The sequence below is a fragment of the Cheilinus undulatus genome, linkage group 18 (assembly GCF_018320785.1).
Source record: "Cheilinus undulatus linkage group 18, ASM1832078v1, whole genome shotgun sequence".
Taxonomy (NCBI): domain Eukaryota; kingdom Metazoa; phylum Chordata; class Actinopteri; order Labriformes; family Labridae; genus Cheilinus; species Cheilinus undulatus.
Genome location: NC_054882.1, coordinates 43,986,014 through 44,008,562, shown reverse-complemented (window position 1 = coordinate 44,008,562; position 22,549 = coordinate 43,986,014). Strand labels below are relative to the sequence as shown.

The window sequence follows — 22,549 nt, the reverse complement described above, 5'->3', positions numbered from 1 at the left end:
GCTCAGACCAGACTCTCAATGGGAAGAGAGCGAATAGAATTAGAACGTGGTTACCACTTGGTATCTCACTGGCCAGGATGGACACATAGTCCTGATAACCTGACTGTTAAATAGCCGTGAGGTCTCATCTTCATGGTTATCATGGTTAGACATTATCATGTATATGTATATATTATGTATATCAACCACTGAGGCATGCAGATTCCCTTAGAAGCTAATAAAAACCTTTCAGAGTCAGAAGAAACCCTATCATGTTTTCACACCAAAGATTAAAAGCTTGAAAATGAATCCCTCCCCTCTTTTGGTTTCCGATAACAGCAGAGCGAAGAAGACAGTGGTGGAGGTGTGTCGTTATCCTGCCCTAAATGTTAGCCGTAGTATTTACGTAAGGTCAAACAAATGAATGAAGTTCCTTTAATACACATTTAGCTCAGTTCTGGCTGTTAACAGCTGCAGACTTGTTAATCCAGGAATCACATTCTGGTTCTCTATAGTTCAGAGTTCGATGGCTGTAAACCATGAAAGCCTATGCCTTATTTTATGGACTTGTTCATATGCCTTGTCATGACAGGAGGAGTATTTTAGTATTTTGTGCCGCTGGGGTCGCCTTCATCTCTTGGGATTTTCTACTTGAAGCGACAAACGTGTTAGACGGAGGGAAGGACTGAGGAAAAACAAGGCACTGCAGTTCATAATTAGCTGTTAGAGTTTAGATTGGTTTGCTACATATGATTCTGATCTCTCCAAGAGCGTGACGTTGAAGAAATGGTTGCAGTTGTCAGACTCCAGCTGTTCTGTTTGTGAGGTTTTATAGATAAAGGTAACCTATCCAGTAAACCAAATTAAAAAGGCCAAAAGCAGTGGGGAAGAATATTCGTGAGTAAGAATCAATCTTGGAAACTCGCACATGCATCCTGTTTTCACGCCAGGCACCTGAGCGGCAGTCGTCGAAACAGCAGAAGAAGCTGGCACAGTCTTTCCCATCCAAACACTCGTAAGCGTAGTCGGGCTCCTCGTGGTACGGGACGATGTTGTTCATCTGCAGCAGGGACGTCCCGGGTCGGATGTTCACCATACTGGAGGATTTCTGTAGAGTGGGACAGCGTCTTTAGTTTGTTACCGCTACATTTAGGCCAGTTTACACAGAGATGGCGCCTTTTCATTAAAGTTCCATGATCAGACAGTGTTGTGAACTGCTGTGCACACTTATCTACAAACATGGAAAAAAAAACAACACTATACACTGTGTTCAGAACATTTTAGAGGCTGTAAAGAAGTGAAAATGGTCATGTGTTGAATCTGCAGCATTAGGAGGTCATATTTACTGAAATCAAAGCTATTTCAATCAAAAACATCTTAGCAGACCAAGTTCCATGTTAACATAGGAGCCCTTCTCTGAGGGTTAGGGTTGGGGTTGGGGCTCTGTTTGAAACTTTCCATTTCCACCCCAAAAAGCTGTCGTCATGTAAACAAGCAGCATTAATGCAAGGAAAGGCCCCAGCTGTTGGCTGAAACAGCTGTCGTGTGAACATGGTCTTAAGGCACACTGACTCTTGTACCAGGTGCCTTGTACCATGCTGAAGCACTCTGTCCCTTGGCCTGCACTCACACTGCTCCAACCAGGCCCGAGCATGCTCACATCATCACATCCAGATGTGTGTCTCAGAGTTAGCACAATGGAGAAATACACGGGTCAGATCAAGAGAAAGCCCTCTGCCATTGTTCAGAATTATTGTCAAGAGGAATAGCTGTAGCTCTGATAACTCACATCCATGTTGCTGACCTGTGCTTGTGTGCATATACAGGGTTGTACTCACTTCCTCCATCTGTGAGGCAGTGTTCTGTGCCTGAGCGTAGTACAGAGCACTCACACCAGTCAAACAAAGTGGACTTTGGGGACCAAGCATGCTTCAGTGGGAATGTGTGACTCTGAGTGGGAGTTTTAAACTGTAATGACCAGCTAGAAGAAAGAAACTACTGCTTACCTGTGCATTACTGTTGGCTTTAGCTTTCTTGGTCTGTCTGTTGCTCGTGAAGTAGTGCAGAGTGCCGTACTCCATGAGGGCAGCGAAGGTGAAGATGAAGCAGACAGAAACAAAGAGGTCCATGGCCGTGACGTAGGAAACCTTGGGCAGAGACTTCCTGGAGATGGTGCTCAGGGTGGTCATGGTGAGCACGGTGGTGATACCTGAAGAGGTCATTACAGAGACCCCTTCATCAGTGGAACATGAAGACCTCAGCCCTGCATTCATTCATCTGCATCACTAATGACACACCATCAACACATCTGTGAATGTCAACCTGGACCCAGCATGGAGCGCCTCTCTGACCACGTATACAGAAGATCATGAGCAGTGGAGGGAAGCGGGAACTGTTTCAGGGTTTGTTTTTAAGCCTCTAACCTGAGCCTCAGTGTTGAAAACAAGGATCCCTGAATGGAGCGAGCCAGGGCAGAAACAAGGAACTTATATTCTCGCTGCCTTCACGTGCAGCGTTGAGCATCTGACAACCCTGGACTGGTTTAAACCCTATTTATCTAATAACAGTGATGTCAAAGTCATATTTACATATCATTTATTTTCAGTCCCGTTGGTGATAGTTCTCCTGATCACCGGAAAGCCTGAGCGTAACTTTTCTTACAAAAGCTGCAGTGCCGTTACACCAGCTCTAAGAAGAAGGTCATTTTTCTCTCTGACTCTGTTTGGCTGTTTGTGAATCAGATCTTTTTTTAACGTGGCTTATTTGTGTAGAACAGAGTCTGTTTACCCAAAAACATCTGCATAATGGTTCACTGAAATGAGTGCAAACACTGACACTGAGGACTAAAACATGAAATATGATGCAGTTTTATTTCTGATTAAAAAAACGATATCAAACCTAGAGATGTGCGTGCTGGGACGGCATCCTTATTGATCCAGAAGGAGACCCAGGACAGGACTACGATCATGCTGCAGGGGATGTAGGTCTGGATGGTGAAGTAGCCCATCCTCCGACTCAGGTCAAAGAAGATCGTCATGATTACATATTCTCCTGAAATTTAGGGATAGATATGAAAATGAAGCATTAATGAGCTAAGGAGGATCAACAACATACATAGAAATGTAAAAGATGGAGCACAGATTTGGATTTATGTTGACTTTAAATAGATGTTACTGCAGTAGGGGCTGCAGAACACTTGGATTTTTAACCCTTTATTATCATCCATACCCTGACTAGACTTTTCAATCATCTTTTCCCTGAGTTGTTTGAAGAGTTCTTTTGTCTTCATGGTGTAATGGTAGCCAGGAATACAGATTAACCGTGACTGATCCTGATCTCCAGCTCACTAACTGTGAGACTACTAGCACTAGGTGTCTGGACCTCTGCTGGATCAGAGGGGTGAATATTTATGCAGTCGCTGATTTTTGGATGTTGACGTTTCTGTTTAACATTTTCACTCAGACATTAACGAGTTTTTTTTGTCAAGAAGCCAAATTATACTGACCATGACTGAATCATAAAACCAATTAAAGGGGGTGAATACTTTTATATAATTTATGAGAATAACAGACTAAATGAGCGACTGTACGATCTGATTGGTTTAAAGTGTGGTAATGCCAGAGCAGGATAGGAAATAAACGTGACGACTCTGATGACTCTCTCTTCTCTAGACCTTATTTCTTTAAATCTGAGCACCTCAGCAAAGACTGGAGACCATTAAACTGCAAACCAAGGTGACAGTAATCTCTCACCTGATTGGGTGTGTGCCACATCAGTGGTGTTTCTCAGCCCAACAAAGGCAAACTGGTAGAGTCTCCAGTAGCGCTGGTCTGCTACTTCTACGGCCCGCCTCTGCCACCTGTACATGATCTCATTCCTGGGATAACCATCTGCAAACATGGATAATCAACACTTCACCTGCTTCACCGATGCTTCGAGAATCACACACGTCATTCAGTGTAATGAATATCAGGGAACATCATGGCAGGCAGAGGGAGCACTGAAGATGGATGGAAGCAGCCCAGTCTCAAAGAACATCTTCAAATGAGCAGCATCTCCTCAGATCCAGTTTTTACATTCCAGCAGCTTTTCTCCTCATACCAGTGGAAAGAGCTCCTGATGTCAGGGTTCATCTGTCACACGTTTGTTTGTTGGAGAAGCCATATTTTTTCTGGATTGAGCTTCGAATGCTTCCAAGTTTAATCATTTTAAACACAGCTGATGTAAATCTTTGAAACCCTCTTTAGAAACATTTCCTATTCAAATTGAAATAAATGTTTGCCTCATACTTTGAGATATATCTTTATTTGTAGTATTTATCTTTACTTCTAGCTGGGCATGTTTGAATTAGCTTGAGAAAAACTGGAGTTCAAACATCCACATCAACATGTCAGACTGAACTCTTAAAATGCTAAAATAAACGTGTTAGACTTTAGGTCCTCCACACCGACGGCATTTTTTTATTTAAGTCTGTAGCAGGCCGATGCAAGCTTTCACGCTGGAAATGCAAGCTTTTCCAGTATTTTTGTGCTCATTTGATGACATTTTTATGGGACTGCTGGCTCTGAGATCTGTCCTCAACTCCATGAAATGGTCTTTGCATTTTTCAGCAGCATGTGGAAGATTAAGATCACGGCACAAGACACGAGAAGCTAAAGCACGATGCAGGACAGGAATGAAGGATGACACAGACAGCATGAATCAGACTGGGAGAGGGTGCATAATTCATTAGGACTGTCAGAGAAGATGGGACTGGGTGACCTCCTCTCTCCACTGGTGGAGCAGATGACAGATTGGTACAGGCCGAGAGAGGGCAGCCTCAAGCAGATGGGCCGTTTGGCAAGGAGAAGGTACGCAGGCTTAGCCACCGTGCTAGCCCACACAAGCCCCTCTCACTGGGCCAGCTACGGAAGTTGAAGTCGAGATGGCGGTTAAAAATGAGAGGGGGACACGTTCGACCACCTACAGCTTGAAAACTCCAGTGGACACGAGTGCTCATCCATTGGAAAGTTATGCAGCTTAAGGTAACACTCCGCATTAATAGTCAACCTGACAGAAACAGAATTGTGACAGAGAAAGAGCAAGACTCAGGGTGTTTATCCCTTCTACTGTAGATGAACACAGTACGCTAGGGCTGAACGATATGAGGAAGGCCACTGACGTTCTCTCTCTTTCTGAAACCCACACTGGGATGTTTGATTCATGAGGAAGGATTTATGGGAGATGTCATCTGGCCAACAGCCAATGGGAGACTGGTAGCTTGTAACTTGTAATAGGCATGTAATAGGCATGTAATAGGCGTGTAATAGGCATGTAAAAGGACTGTAACAGGCATGTAATAGGCGTGTAATAGGACTTTAATAGGACCGTAATAGGCATGTAATAGGACTGTAATAGGCATGTAATAGGCATGTAATAGGCGTGTAATAGGACTTTAAAAGGGCCGTAATAGGCATGTAATAGGCATGTAATAGGCGTGTAATAGGCGTGTAATAGGCATGTAAAAGGACTGTAATAGGCATGTAAAAGGCATGTAATAGGCGTGTAATAGGACTTTAAAAGGGCCGTAATAGGCATGTAATAGGCATGTAATAGGCGTGTAATAGGCATGTAAAAGGACTGTAATAGGCATGTAAAAGGACTGTAATAGGCATGTAAAAGGCATGTAATAGGCATGTAATAGGCCTGTAATAGGCATGTAAAAGGACTGTAATAGGCATGTAAAAGGCATGTAATAGGCATGTAATAGGCCTGTATTAGGACTTTAATAGGACCGTAATAGGCATGTAATAGGACTTAAATAGGCATGTAATCAGACTGTAATAGGCATGTAATAGGCGTGTAATAGGACTTTAAAAGGGCCGTAATAGGCCTGTAATAGGCATGTAAAAGGACTGTAATAGGCATGTAAAAGGCATGTAATAGGCATGTAATAGGCCTGTATTAGGACTTTAATAGGACCGTAATAGGCATGTAATAGGACTTAAATAGGCATGTAATCAGACTGTAATAGGCATGTAATAGGCCTGTAATAGGACTTTAATAGGACCGTAATAGGCATGTAATAGGACTTAAATAGGCATGTAATCAGACTGTAATAGGCATGTAATAGGACTGTAATAGGCATGTAATAGGCATGTAATAGGACTTTAATAGGCATGTAATCAGACTGTAATAGGCATGTAATAGGACTGTAAAAGGCATGTAATAGGCATGTAATAGGCCTGTATTAGGACTTTAATAGGACCGTAATAGGCATGTAATAGGACTTAAATAGGCATGTAATCAGACTGTAATAGGCATGTAATAGGACTGTAATAGGCATGTAATAGGCATGTAATAGGACTTAAATAGGCATGTAATCAGACTGTAATAGGCATGTAATAGGACTGTAATAGGCATGTAATCAGACTGTAATAGGCCTGTAATAGGACTGTAATAGGCATGTAATAGGTGTGTAATAGGACTTTAATAGGCATGTAATAGGCCTGTAATAGGACTTTAATAGGCATGTAATAGGCCTGTAATAGGCCTGTAATAGGACTTTAATAGGCATGTAATAGGCCTGTAATAGGCCTGTAATAGGACTTAAATAGGCGTGTAATAGGACTTTAACAGGACCGTAATAGGCATGTAAAAGGACTGTAATAGGCGTGTAATCGGACTGTAATAGGCATGTAATAGGTGTGTAATAGGACTTTAATAGGACCGTAATAGGCATGTAATAGGACTGTAATAGGCATGTAATCAGACTGTAATAGGCATGTAATAGGCATGTAATAGGCCTGTAATAGGACTTTAATAGGCATGTAATAGGCCTGTAATAGGCGTGTAATAGGTGTGTGCGGCTGCTGTGGAGAAAACTAGACAATACACAACAGTTTGGCTCTTTATAGGCGGAGCCAGTTAGTCAATAAAACTATAAAAGTTCTGATTAAACTGCCTCCATGGCCACCAGCCGCCATTGTTAACATTATTTAACCCTTTCAGAGGTTTCCACTGCTATGCAGATGATAATCAACTGTATTTCTCAATGACCTAGAATGACAGAGACCAGCTGTGCAAACATGAAGTCTGAAAGTAAAGCATAGAGTATGCTTGAATAATGTTTCACTGCTTCAACAAAGGACCAATCAGGGAGAAGGTCCATAGTAGTGAGCTAAAGGGGGTCGCCATTTACCATGGCGGAACCAGGCAGGATCCTGTCAATAAATGCAAACTGCCTGTCTAGAGTTTAGGGGCAAAGACAGTAGTCCAAGTAAGATCCTGATCCACATTTAACTGTAGCTGGACTTCATTGTTCATGAATGCAGAGTGAAGAGAGTTGACATGTGGGCGTGTTTGTTTCCAGGCCAAGCTTTACAGATAAACTTATTCATCAACAACCTCACAAGTGAAACTCAAATGATGTCTAGTCTCCATGGCCTACAGGCAGAACTACAGAGCTGGTTTTATCTGTCTAACTGAAGTGTTTCAGATCATCAAAACAACGACAAAAATAATATAAATAATATAAAATATACATAATATAGAGCAAGAAAATACAGAAGGCAGTCTGTAGAGGGGGAAGCCATCCACACCTGCCAGACCTGATCACACCCAGACCTGATCACTGCCAGACCTGATTACTACCAGACCTGATCACACCCAGACCTGATCACTACCAGACCTGATCACACCCAGACCTGATCACACCCAGACCTGATCACTGCCAGACCTGATCACACCCAGACCTGATCACTGCCAGACCTGATTACTGCCAGACCTGATCACTACCAGACCTGATCACTACCAGACCTGATTACTACCAGACCTGATTACTGCCAGACCTGATCACAACCAGACCTGATTAATACCAGACCTGATCACTACCAGACCTGATTACTACCAGACCTGATCAAATCCAGACCTGATCACTGCCAGACCTGATCACACCCAGACCTGTTCACCTGACACCTATGAGTCTGAAAAGGGTTTAAATTTTCAGCCAACCATGGTGAGAGCCATTATCCACAAATGGCTAAAACTTGGAACCTTCCCAGGAGCAGCCAGCCAACCAAATTTTTTCTAAAAGCACTTTGATGACTCATCCAGGAGGTCCCAGAAGAACCCAGAACCACATCCAAAGACCTGCAGGCCTCACTGACTCAGTTAAGGTCAGAGGTCATGACTCAACCATCAGAAAGACACTGGACAACAATGGCATCATGGGAGAGTTCCAAGGCCAAAACCACTGCTGACCAGGAAGAACACAAAGGCTCGTCTCACATTTGACAAATAAAACATTTTGATAATCCCAAAGCCTTCTGGGAAATATTCTGTAGACTGAGCAGACAGAAGATGAACTTTAGTTACATCTGGTTTAATCTGCTGTGTGTTAACAATAGAAGAAGAACAGATCCACCATTTCTACTGGTCCGATGAGTAAAGGCATAGACGACTACATGGTTTTCACTGAACTTTCCCATATTTGTCTGCAGTGTTGGGTGTAATTCATTACTTGGATTACTTTATAGATGACTTGGCCATCCTGAGCCAGATTTAGAAGTGTGTATACTCTGTTTACCCTAAAACACACTACACTACACACTGGCTGTGTGCCTGTGCATTCATAGAGCAGCCACAGTATTAAACCAGGGGACGGGGTGATGCTGATAGTTCAGATACACTCCCTAAAGATCTGTCTCATCTATTCTGTGTCCAGGGTCAGCCAGAGTGTCTGTGACAGCATGCACAGTGTTCACTTCTTTAAAATGGTGATAAAAATGAGGAGAACTGGGATTTCGACTTTCATCAAACACAGAAGTTGCGGTGTGACGTGCTTCAGATCATGTGATTAACTCACTCTGTGACGTGACTATTGCACACGCCTGCATACGCCTGCATTACAGCTGTGATTGTTTATATCGTTCAGCCCTATCATAAAGAACTCAGTCATTCCTGTTATAACACCAACACATACAGAAAACAGAGACACTCTGATAGCACTTTGACAAATCATTTAAAAGATTACTACATGAACAGATGCACACACTAAAGCTGCACAAACAACAAAGGTTTAGGAAGACTTAACATTTTAAAGGCCTATCAGTGAGGTCAGAAAGCTGGGCGTTAACCGTCCTACCTCAGCGTGTACATGACCCTCCCGTTGCTCCACAGCCTCAGAAGGCGGTTGGGCGTAGTGATCCAGTGGGCGTCTGATTTGCGAGAATTGCGAAAGAAGGTGTCAGGAATCCAGATTTTGCCGACCATGTTGCTATTGAGCATGAGCAGCTTCATGGTGCTGTTGAACTTCAGCCGGCTGTCGTACCACGTCTGGGCGAAGAATATGTCAATGGTGTATTCCTGCAGCAGAGAGAGGGAAAGCAGGCCAGTATGAGGCTCTCCATCAAAACAGTAGTCAGCAGTGGAGGGAGCCAGAGAGTCATGGGTAAAAACTAGGGATGGGACTGATCCGATCTAATATTGGCATCGGGTCCAATATGGACGTAATTAATAGATGGGATATCTGACTGACGGCGCCGATCCAAGTGACCGATCCAAATCCATCCTACAGTTTGTGGTAGACCATGAACGCACCACAGTCTAACAGAGACAGTCTGTGTGTAACTGAGCTACAGTCATGGATGAAAATGTTGGCACCCCTGGAATATTTCCAGAAAATTCACCATTTCCCCCAGAAATTGTTGCATTTACAAATGTTTTTGGTATACACACATTTATTTCCTTTATGTGCATTGGAACAACACAAAAAATCTGAAGAAAAAGGACAAAATTGACATAATTTTACACAAAACTCAAAAAATGGGCCGGACTGAATGACTGTCCTCTTTTAAAACTGTGGGTAAATCATTTTATTTCCAGCATGTGATGCTCATTTAAACTCACCTGTGGCAGTAACAGGTGCTGCAATCTACAAATCACACCTGAAGCCAGTTAGAATGTCTAAAAGTTGACTCAGCCGTTGTGTTGTGTGTCTGTGTGTGTCACACCAAGCATGGAGGAGAGGAAGAAGAGCCCAGAATTGTCTGAGGACTTAAGAAGCAAAATAGTGTAAAAATATGAACAATCTCAAGGTTAAAGACCATCTCCAGAGATCCTGGGATTCCTTTGTCCACTGTGTGTAATATAATCAAGAAGTTTATAACCATGGAGCTGTGCTAATCTCCCTGGACGTGGACGGAAGAGAAAAACTGACAAAAGAATGCAACGCAGGATAGTTGGAATGGTGGATAAACATCCTCAGTCAACTTCCACACAGATTCAGGCTGTCCTGCAGACTCAGGGTGCAAAAGTGTCAGCTGGGACCATACGTGGTCATCTGAATGAGATGAAGCGCTATGGCAGGAGACCCAGGAGAACCCCACTGCTGACAAAGAGACAGAAAAAAGCCAGACTGGAGTTTGCAAAAATGTACCTGAGTAAGCCTCAATCCTTCTGGGAGAACATTTAGTGGACAGATGAGACTAAGGTAGAGCTTTTTGGAAAAGCACGTCATTCTACTGTTTACAGAAAACAGAATGAGGCCTACAAAGAAAAGAACACAGTACCTACAGTCAAACTTGTTTTGCTGCCTCTGGCACTGGGTGCCTTGACTGTGTGCAAGGAATCATGAAATCTGGAGACTAACAAAAGATTTTGGGCCACAATGTAGGGCCTAGTGTTAGAAAGCTGGGTCTGGGTCAGAGGTCATGGGTGTTCCAGCAGGACAATGACCCCAAACATACCTCAGAAAGCACCAAGAAATGGTTGGAGACAAAGCTGGAGAGTTCTGAAGTGGCCAGCAATGAGTCCAGATCTAAATCCCATTGAACACCTATGGAGAGATCTCAGAACTGCTGTTGAAGAAGCACCCTTCAAATCTGAGAGACCTGGAGCAGTTTGGAGAAGAAGAGTGGTCCAAAATTCCAGCTGAGAGGAGTAAGAAGCTTGTTGATGGTTATAGGAAGAGATTGGTTTCAGTTATTCTTTCCCAAGGGTGTGAAACCAAACATTAAGTTGAGAGTGCCAACAATTTTGTCTGGCCCATTTTTTGAGTTTTGTGTAAAATTCTGTCAATGTTGTCTTTTTTCTTCAGATTTTTTTTGTTCCAATGCACATAAAGGAAACAAACACATGTACACCAAAAACATCTGTAACTGCAACAATTTCTGGGAGAAATGGTGAATTTTCTGGAAAAATATATCCATAAAAATTATATAATTATATATCCATAAAAATCTATAAAATTATATCGTGCTTTGATATTTGGCCTCTTTTTACCTCAGGTGAGTAGTCATACGTGAGCTTAACCCTCCACAGCCACATACCACTTTATTTCCATTTACTCCTTTGTAAAACTGTAGCTGACTGCCGTTAGCCATTAGCCACCAACAAGCTTCTGATTGTTGACATCGGGTGAAGGGTCAGAGAGGAAGGCTGCGGCCATTAACTGAAGCTACAGCGGCCTCTAGTGGCCGGAGGTCTGTTACAGTTTAAAAGAGCATTATAGACAGGGATTTCAAGCACGTGTTCATAAAAACATGATAGTTAATTAGTTTAACCAACTAGTAAATCAATGTTTAGTAGTAGTTGAAATAAATTTGTTTGAAATACATTTAAATTCAATTCATTTTTTTTTTTTTTTTTGCTTTTTAATAAGAGGAGCTGGGTGGTTTACTATAGCCTCATGTAACCTCCCACATTGTACCAACAACAATAATAATTGTTAAAAAATAATCTATCTATCTATATATCTATATATATAGATAGATATATAGATAGATATATCTATATATCTATCTATATATATATATACATGTATATCTATAGATATATATATATATATATATATATATATATATATATATATATATATATATCGGAATCAGTATCCGTATCGCCACATATTTATCGGAATCGGATTGGAACAGAAAAAAAGTGGATCGGTGCATCCCTGGTAAAAACATGACAATACTATGAAGAAGTATGCAGGAGTGCATGTACAAAATGACTAACGTTCAACCATCCCCATCATATCAGCAGAGAAAGACAGAGAGGTCAGAAAGCAGACTCACCATGTTGATGGGGTCGACCGGTCCGATGCTGTTGACGTACACGGCTGTTTCAATCACAGTCGGCCTCACTGGAAGGAAAGAGAGTGTTAATAAAGAATCCACCCACATGTTTGCATGTGTGTTTGAGCGGATGTCCCAAGATTTCTGTTCATCAGAACCAATACTTCTTAAAAAAACTTCAGCAGCCTCGTATGTGAAAGCATTTCATGTCAAAAATCAAAGAAACGTTTCCTCAGCTTTGTCTCTCAGAAGGAGAAGGATGTGTGAAAGCTTCTTAGAATGCAGCTTAAAATGAAATGCTGAGATTAAATATTGATGAAAGTTTTCCCACAGCGCAGCGTCGGTCCCATGGACCAACATGGACACCAACCACACGGCTGTAAAGCAGCTTCCTCTCTGTGAGCTCACGTTTGTGACTTTTAACAAAGACCCAGACCATGAAGTGGACTTGCCTCCGATGTCGGGCCTCAGCTTGTTGTCGTATCCCTGCAGCAGTTTGTCCAGGATGACGGTCACGTCGCTCTGATAGACCTTAGGTGATAACACCCACGTCTTGTTTATGGGAACGTCTTCATAGTCCTCGTCTTCCTGTTTACTCGGCCCGATGGCTGCACTGTGAAAACATTAGAATAAAGACAACTTCAATATTTATTTATTTACTTATTACATTAAAAATGCTGCTGCAGTTTGGGTCGGCTTCATTTAAAGAATGTGTTGGTAAAAAAGGGACTGCAGTGTTTGTGCCCTTCACTGTTGGAGACATTTATCCCGTTACAGGATATAAGATGGACCGGCCTCTACCACGACCTCATGAGGGAAAGATTTCCTACTGACTGCAGCCGACACCCCCAGAGATGTGGTTATACACTTCAAACTTTCATAGACCACTGCATCACATCAGATCTTTAACATTATTAGACAGAAATGTTAGTGAGCCCAAAGGAAATCTGAGAAACATTCCTGGAGCCTTACATTGCAGGAATGCTGTTTCCTGCGAGGATGTTAACACAAGGAGTCCAAACTATGGCCTGGGGACCAAATGCGGCTCATGGTCCAGTCTTAATTGGCCTATAGTGAGTTCAACATACTGAAACCTGGCCTACAGAAGAACATGAGGCATGCTTGGCTGTGTTTCAGGTGCTGCTGTGTTATTCTATTTTTATGGGTTCTGACCTTTTCTCATATTTCAGTCAGAATCAGTGCTGTCAAACATTTTACTACCATACTGCAGAACGGATCTACAGTTTTACTCGGTGGAGAAGATCTGCTCTAAAGATGCTCCTGGCTTTGACTTTCCAGGGAGTGCATGGCTAGAAACCCCTATATATGTGTGTGTGTGTGTGTGTGTAAATTTATGACAATCTGTATTAAATACAATTAGTTCAAAAGCAACTATTACAAAGTAGCATGAATCTGAATAAGACGGTACAATAATTATGAATCCATCAGCTCTGACGGTGGTGTAAGGATGCATCTGGGACTTTGAGTCTGATTTGAGGTTTATGTTCCTTGTGTGTACCGTGTAATTTTTATTGATTCCCAGGTTATTTTTGATGATTTCATCAGAATCACATCTGTTACAGTGTACATATCTTTAATAAACGCTGTAGCCCAGGACTGACAGACACAGTGAGCTGGGACCATTTTCCACATTATGGTTAAGCTGTAGGACTCTCCAAGGACAACAGATTTTGCTTATAAAGCACACATTTGTTTTGTGCTTATGTCAGCAAACAACACAACAGCGAATCAGCTGTGTCTGCAAACAAAAAGCTATTTGCTGTGAGATCACTGGGATACGTTTGAATAAAGCCTCATCTCAATCTTCTGTCTGAACATTGTGAAGTTTTAAAAATGTATTCAAAGCTCTGGTGGAAGCCTAAGACTCACAAACACACGGGGGTGTTTAGAAGGAGCGGGGGTCTCAGGCAGTCCAGTCTCACAAATGTGTGGTATGAGACACAGCTGTAGCAGTTACATGTCTGTTTCCCACTGCCATGCCATGCCATGCCGTGCCATCCTGTGCCTTGCCGTGTGTATTACAGACGGTCTGTTCCACACGGCTGAACTGTGTGTGTGTGTGTCGAGGTGTTTCACTGCCTTCTCCGTGTTAATGAACACGGACCTGATACTGTACAGAGACCTGAGGACTTGGCGTTCAGCCCAGACTTCTAATGCAGAGGACATGACCTGAACCAAGGCTGCAGAAACCCAGCTGGCTTATCTCTGCTGTAACGTGGAAACAGAAGTGAAGCTGTGAAAAACATCACAAAGCCACGCTGCTCTAAATACCCAGCACAAAGCACAGCTATAGTCGACAACAGTGTGTGATATTCTGTCACTAAATATCTGGAATAACGATTTCTTTTCACCCACGTTAATCTGCACATGTCAGTCCATCTTTGTACCAGCAGACAGCTGCTGAATTATCGCCTTAACTCCTGGCCTGAGGCTGGTGAGAGGTAAAAATAACTGTACCTGAACATGTACCTGAACCTGAACCTGTACCTGAAACTGAGCCTGCACCTGCAAAGGGGGTGGGTCAGCACCACCAAGTCTGAGGTTCTCTAAAGGAGAACGGTGGAAGTTCCCTGAGCGAGTCTTTGCTTCAGGTGATGGGGCTCATATATCTGGGGCCGCCTTCATCTACCACACCCTGAGGATGTTAAAGTTAGTAATACCAATCTAAGACATACTTAGTGGGCGCAGATAGCCTAGCTGTTAGGTCGTACCTCATGTGCGTGGGCAGCCAGGGTTCAAGCCCGGCATGCGGGCTCGTTCTCAGGTCTTACCCCGACTCTCTCACCGCTGCTCCTGCCTCTACCAACTGTAACTGTATAAAAATATATATCTTAAAAAAGGATATGCTTAGTGATTGGGTATGCTTAAATGACTGGTTAATGGCTGAGATTTTGGGAGGGCCAATCAGATTTCAGGGTGCCCTGTTTGGCCCCAGCTATCCCTGGCTCCATTGGTATTACTGTTTGCTGCTGTAATCCATCATGATGTTATAAATCAAAATAGTATTACTTTGGTTGGCAGCACTTTTACTGTTTACAGCATTGTCCTATTTAGTCACAAAAATCATGAAATCTGTCTCCAGAATTAGCATGCTTTTCAAAGAAGTGTCTAAAACTCTTTAAATGGATGTAATGTATATGAAGAATTTTACATTTTGCAGCTAAGATCAAACACTGCATGTTTTAATGAGCACTTGTCCAAATGTAAGTTGTGTATTTTTGCATTATTCTGTTTTGTAAAAGTGTTAAGTTTTACTTGATCGTAGCATTCTTAATCTATCCTGTAAAATCAGCACTCAAATGTTCCACAGAGCGCCCCGGAGAGTTCTTAGATTTTGTTCTTAGAACAAATCAGAGAAAAGAAAACTTCGATGAATGCCAGCATCTTCTTAAAAGGAACCCTGCATGATCAGACCAGTTCATCTTGTTGGATAGATATTTGTATCTCTCATATACATATTGAACTAAAAAACTCACTGGATATCTGCATTTTGAGAAATTTGAGTTTATAAATTCACCAGGATGCCGCCATGAGCCGTGACATCACAGTTCTGCAGAGCTCGCCGTTCCTCTGCAGTAACCGCAGTCTCAGACTGGCAGCCAGAGTTACGGCTGATCTCACGCACGGAGAATTCTAAAATTTGAGGTCTCTTCTATTTTTTATTTGCATCACGAGCGGTTGTCTGTCCATCTAGACAGGAAAATGATAATACAGAGCCATATTTACCTTGTTGTAGCAAATATTTACGTCCACATTTGCAGAATCTGTTTGAAATTAGTGTCTTGATGAACCAGATGAAGGCTGCGAGCTAAACGCATCTGTTTAATAAAGTTGTTCCCCGAACTTCTACTCTTTATGAAGCTTTCTGTTTCCACAGTTCAGGTAAAGAAACACAGAATCAAAGCACTTCCTGTTTGTGCTTTTCAAAGTAAAAGTCCACTTTAACATTTCTTTGGGGAAACTCCGTTTGTATGTACATACTGCTTCTGCTATCCGCTGTATCTCACTTCTAGGGAGTTTTATTGAGGTAAAACGTAGGAGGAATGACCAAGAGGGTCACAGAGCTTTGACAGCAGGGAGACCAAACCAACACGCAGTAAACTCATGTCTGGTATGAAAGCTGTTATGGCAGCAACAGCTGCAAGCAGAAAAATCATCTGAAAAACACTTAATAAGAACGGCAAAGATCACTGCACGCTGTGACATCACACGGACCAAAACATGGCGGCCTCCTGGTGAGTTTATGAGCTCAAATTGACTCAAACTACAGATATCTGGGATATTTAGTGAGTTTTTGAGTTCATTTGAGAGATGCAAATATCTATCCAACAAGATAAACTTGTCTGATCTGCAGGGTTCCTTTTAAAACTAGGAGACATTTCTCCTTAAGAAGGGTTGGTGAATGAGGCCCAAGTTTCTCAGGGTTATCTGACCACTGTTAATGCTGGTCAAAGTGAAAGTGACGTCCTAAAAAACTGAGCATAATCCTTCATGGTACAGAGAGATCTCTGATGTGAAAATGTTCAGTAAACAGCAGAGGGTTTCTCTCTGAACCGTGTCATTGCACAGTTGCTTTTCTGTCAGATTTCTTTTTCCCAGCTTCACCAAACAAACCCTGAAACACAGACGATCATCTTTACATGCTTCACCTGACGGGCCTGTGCTTTCACAGACGTTCTCAGTGCATTTCTGTTTCCCTCTGATCTGGTGTCTGCCTTCATTTATTGGTTTAATCTTGCATCAAAGCCTGACGTCTGTGTAGTCTGGAGCAAAAATCCACAAAGATGGAGGTGCAGAAAAGCAGCTTGCACACGGCTGATACGGATGTGAATGAAGCCACTTTGTATTTCTTGAAAATGTCAGGAGTTTCATCACTGAGTTCATTACAGTCAGACTTTTCATGTGAGGTCCATTTTCAGCTCACACATCGGGGACTCTGCCCTCAGCACTGAGGCGCGCTGGCTTCTGCTGGAGTTCAGCTCAAGTTTAAAGTCTGGCAGTGATAGCTGGTGAGGCAGAGTTTCCCTGAATCTCTGCTGGAGCCCTGAAGGCATCTTCTTATAGACCACTCACTGATTCTGCAACAGTTCAGTCTGTCTCAGCAAGTTCTGCAGAGCCTTTTCTCTGCCCCAGCGTCTGCAAGAATCACTAAAACCAACAAAGGTTTGCTGCAACTGCAGAACACTGGGTTAAAAGTTAACCCTTTAAGGTCTCAGAGCTGACACCTGCTCTCTGTATTTACGGCATATTACTATTGGGTTACTATCACTGATAACCATTCAAACAGAAACACAGCAGATGTACGGCCTGGTGGTTTACTGTGAAAATACAAGACAAAAGGCCGGAGTGACCCTACGCCTCCAAAATGTTTTTATTTCATCCTGAAAGCAGAGTGAAAGTTTGTGCAAAGTTGAAAGAAAATCCCTCCATGTACTCTTGAAATAAGAGTGGCCACATGGACAAAGGAAATGAAAAAAGTACTCTTATCTAAGCAAGAACAAATTTCAAAGTAAAAGCCCAACAAGGAAGGTTTGTTGATGAACTGTCCTAGCTCAGCTGTTCATCTTAACTGGGTTACTTACAGAAAGAAAGCAGCAAAAAGGTGAAGCCCTGAAAAGTGTAAACGCTGTCACATTAACCAGGGATCAGCAGATGTCAGTGAGTCATTTTGTACATGCACTCCTGCAGTCTTAATGTACAGCAGGGTTAAACAGACATAAGAGCTGTTCCAGGCCCACGCCTCATCTCTCCAGGTATCCACCCAGCTGACCCCTCCATGACGCATGCGGCCACCCCGAAGGCCCCATCCAACCCATCCATGTGCATCCAGTATGGGGTAAGCTGGATCAGGCCTGGGAAGGCATGCCAGGTGCCCACAGTAGTGTAGCCAGTAACACCCGTTACTGCCATCATGCTCTGATTGCACCTAAACGTGTGTTTAGATGTTGTTAGCTGTACAGAGATCTTTGTTAGGATTCCTTTGCTCATGTGTTCGGTGAATTATTGTTGTTTCTGTGTGAAACACTCCTGCACCATGGGTGAAGTCACCTAATGAGTTGGTCACCTCCTGACTGTGGAGATGGTTGGCCTACACTAAAGAAGACTATCCTAGCTCTGTATCTGTCTCTTTACTCTGGGCACATCGGGCTGGAAGCTCCCAGAATGCACTGGGGGGAATATATCTCCTGTCTGGTCAGGGAATGCCTCAGGATCCACCAGAAGGAGTTGGACAGAGTTGCTGTGGAGAAGGATGTCCACCGGCCTCAGAGAAGCAGGAGAAGGTGGATGGATGGTTTAAGGAACAAGAACATCTAAAACGATACCCTGAAACCAGTTCTGGGGCGTTTTTACCCAACAACCTGTTAGTTTTTACTCCATTTTTGGTTATAAACATAACCCAGCCCCGCTGAGTTGAGTCCTTTTTGGACCCAGCGCTGGCTTAAAAATAACCCATGTGGGTTATCTTTAGACCAGCAGTGTTTAGTCCTGTATACTGACGTTAGTTTCTGTAGTCACTAGACCAGTGGTTTTCACACTTTATTTGCCCCAGGCACACATGAGACAAAGCCAAAACCTCCAGACACACCACGTATGTTGACATCCATGCAGAATAGCTTCTTTAACACGCGTCAGTGTTAACGAGGATATTAAAGTGTCAGTGTGGCTCTAATGGTGGTAGAGTTGTAGTTTTAACATATTAGCACATGAACAACCCCCACAGCAGCGCCCTGGCGCACCACCACAGCACCAGACAACACTTTACTGATCCTGGCTGAGGTCAGCTGACACATTAAGTATCCCATCATGCACTGATTGCACCAGTCAAGCAACACCTGTCAATCAATCACAGCCCGCTCCTGTGCATCAGCATTCCCTGCAACATAAAAAGCCACAAAGTCTACTGAGATAAGACTCTTTTCTTCAGCTGGCGCACAAATGTGGATTAAAAACACAGAAAAACACAGAAATAAACAACTTTACAGAAAGCTACAGCAAAGACATGGCTGAAGCCGCTCACTGATGGCTGGACTAAAGGGAGGTGAGATGACCGAACACCCAACTGCTGCAGAGATGCACAAGAAGGCCATGATAGCAAAAGGTGCAACTCAAATGGAGCCTTTCTGACATCCACAACAGCAGAAGGTAAAAAGAAAGTTGCTGCAGGAACAGGCGCAGGTACAGGTGCAGGTGCAGGTACAGGTGCAGGTAAAGGTGCAGGTGCAGGAACAGGTGCAGGTACAGGTGCAGGTGCAGGAACAGGTGCAGGTACAGGTACAGGTGCAGGTACAGGTGCAGGTACAGGTGCAGGTGCAGGTGCAGGTGCAGGTACAGGTGCAGGTACAGGTGCAGGTGCAGGAACAGGTGCAGGTACAGGTACAGGTGCAGGTACAGGTGCAGGTACAGGTGCAGGTGCAGGTACAGGTGCAGGTACAGGTGCAGGTGCAGGAACAGGTGCAGGTACAGGTACAGGTGCAGGTACAGGTGCAGGTACAGGTGCAGGTGCAGGTGCAGGTACAGGTGCAGGTGCAGGAACAGGTGCAGGTACAGGTACAGGTGCAGGTACAGGTGCAGGTACAGGTGCAGGTGCAGGTGCAGGTACAGGTGCAGGTACAGGTGCAGGTGCAGGTGCAGGTACAGGTGCAGGTACAGGTGCAGGTGCAGGAACAGGTGCAGGTGCAGGTGCAGGTGCAGGTACAGGTGCAGGTACAGGTGCAGGCGCAGGCGCAGGCGCAGCCTAAGGGGGAAGGCGAAGGCAAAGGTGCAGGTTCAGGTACAGGTACAGGTTCAGGTTCAGGTACAGGTGCAGGCTCAGGTGAAGGTGCAGGTGCAGGTTCAGGTGCAGGTTCAGGTACAGGTGCAGGCTCAGGCTCAGGCTCAGGTGCAGGTTCAGGTTCAGGTTCAGGTACAGGTACAGGTGCAGGCTCAGGTGAAGGTGCAGGTGCAGGTTCAGGTGCAGGTTCAGGTACAGGTACAGGTGCAGGCTCAGGTGCAGGTGCAGGTGCAGGTGCAGGTTCAGGTGCAGGTTCCGGTGCAGGCTCAGGCGAAGGTGCAGGTGCAGGTGCAGGTTCAGGTTCAGGTTCAGGTTCAGGTACAGGTACAAGTGCAGGTGCAGCACAGAGCCCATCTAAAGGGAACTTCATGTGCAGAACGTCACTTGTCCTGTCATGATTGGACTTTTTTCAATATGCAGAAGGACTAAAGACTTCTCAGAGCTGAGGGGCAGATGAGGAACAGAACCAAGGGTCTAGGTAGTTAATGGGAAACAGTGACTGCTGTCACAGTCCACAGTAGTCTGGGTTCCCTCTCCATGGTTCTCTATGTAGCGGACTTGATGGGGCGGGGTCACTTGACTACTTTTTCTTGTTTTTGGGGTTTCCAGCCTACGTGCTTGTCACACAGTAGTGTGTTTTAAGGGGGGAGAAACCAGGTTTCTGTTGGGTACGAGCTGTAAGTGTCCCTTTAGATTATCCGTCATTTAGAGCCAGGCATCATTCACGCCAATGCCTTACTTTGGCTTCTACTGGTTAGCTGCTGGCTAACTTGTTAGCAAGGTCAACCAACAGGAAGTAGGTCCTCAGGAACTAACTGACAAGTGGGCACATGATCCAGTCAGTGAACTGGTGCTATACTGGGACAAGGACAGTAGTCCAGTTACATTTTCATACTGATCTACATCCTTACCATAACTGGACGTAGCTGTGCATGTAAACGCACCGTCTGTAGCCCGTTTACTGTCAGTCCAACTTTAAAAACTCTACTGGGCTACCACACCTGCAGGCATTCTGAGTCCAGTCTGGTAGTTTAAATCCACGTCCTGTATTCTCCGATGGTCTCTGCATCATTTTAACATTGTTTTACAGATTTGCTCTCAGCAGGGATGATTAAAGGCCGGATCCTCTCAGGTGGTGTCACGCAGGTTTCCCCTGGCTGAGAAAAAGATGTGAGCCCACCAAGGACCAAAATCATCCATCACTGCTCTGTCGATGAGTGTGTGACAGTAAACAGCTGTAGGACAAAGACAGATCAGGCCTGGGGCCAACAGAAACACTTTAACACACACATGTGGCTGAGGGTGGATGAATCTAAGGAGCCTTCACACACAGCAGCTGATGATTGAGTCTCTCCGACCACAGCTCCAGCCATCACCAATCCTGTCATCCCAGCTAAACACAGCGAATACATGCAGCCACATCTGCAGCCATCCAACCTCCACCTTCACCATCACGGAGACATCCGCGCACACCTACCAGAGCCCGAGCAGGGCGAAGAGCAGCCACGGCTTCATGGCTTCATCCCGAACCGATCCGACCAAGAGCCGCCTCATCCTGCGATCCTCGGCCGGGAAACACGGCAGCCTGAGCGGGGAGAGAAGAGGAGGAGGCACGGAGCTGTCTGTCGTCTTAACGCAGCCGATCAGGCTTCAGCTAGGGAGGGAGGGACGGGAGAGCTGCGTCCATGCTGAGAGTGTGAGTGGAGGGGGAGGATGGGGGAGAGAGAGGGAGCTGACTCTGCTTTAGTCCATCTGCAGTGCCGTTAACAGGCTGCTGTCACACACCGAGCTGGACCAGCCCCCTCTCCCCTCACACACCAAACACCACCGCTGATTTTACCCTGATGTTTGAGATTGTCTCATCATGGAGATGCTTTAAAACGCTCTGGTCGCTGCATGCAGATGTGCACACACTGCAGGAGCTGAAGCATGCCGGGAACCAGAAAGAGCTGCACCCAGGGGAGAACCTGTACACCTCCAGCTCCAGTCCAAGGTGACTCCGAGATCTGTAGCAGTCCCCTCTAATCTGAAGCCCAAAGACACTTTCTCCTGTGATTACACCAAAGTTACCTTCAATCCAAGGCTGATAGGGGAGAGCGGGGTAAGATGAGCCAGTTTTTGATCTGTGCTGTCTTCAAGGTCAAGAGAAACCAGACAGAGAAGAAGGAAGACAGCTATCAAATGAAAAGATCATGAACCATGACCTCCAGAAACAGCTCCTGAGGCTCACCCTGGACATCCAGGCAAGTGGTGGGAAGATCTAAGCCATCATGGACTGAACTGGATATTAATGCCATCATAAGTGTATTAGCAAATACAACCCCAGCTCCAGAAAAGTTGGGATGCTGTGTAAAATGTAAATAAAAACAGAATGCAATGATTTACAAATCTCATAAATCCATGTGTAATTAAAAAAAAATCAGATGTTAAACTGAGACATTTTATAATTTCAGGGAGAAAATATGAGCTCTTTCTGAGTTTGATGGCAGCAACACATCTGAAAAAGTAGGGACAGGACCGCGTTAATCCCATCTTCTTTCAATAACAGTCGAAGGAGACGGGAGAACGCTTGCTGGAGGTTTTGGAAAGGAATGTTGTCCCATTCTTGTCTGATTCTCGCTGCCTATCAGTCTCTTTGCTGGATTTTTCCTTTTCTGAGTCTCCAAATGTTTTCTGTTGGTGAAAGGTCTGGACTGCAGGCAGACCAGTTCAGGACCCGGAC

General features: G+C 44.2%; 1 protein-coding gene across 1 annotated transcript; it reads right to left on the bottom strand.

Annotated features, from left to right (window-relative positions):
* Positions 1-808: 808 nt before the first annotated feature.
* Positions 809-21,384, bottom strand: gabrg1 (gamma-aminobutyric acid type A receptor subunit gamma1). Its single transcript, XM_041812801.1, has 9 exons — positions 21,305-21,384; positions 12,488-12,648; positions 12,036-12,103; positions 9,104-9,324; positions 4,946-5,028; positions 3,732-3,869; positions 2,878-3,030; positions 1,986-2,188; positions 809-1,087 (listed from the first exon to the last, which is right to left on the bottom strand). The coding sequence occupies exons 1-9, from the start codon at positions 21,379-21,381 to the stop codon at positions 809-811; spliced, it is 1,383 nt and encodes a 460-aa protein (XP_041668735.1). The 5' UTR covers positions 21,382-21,384.
* Positions 21,385-22,549: the final 1,165 nt, after the last annotated feature.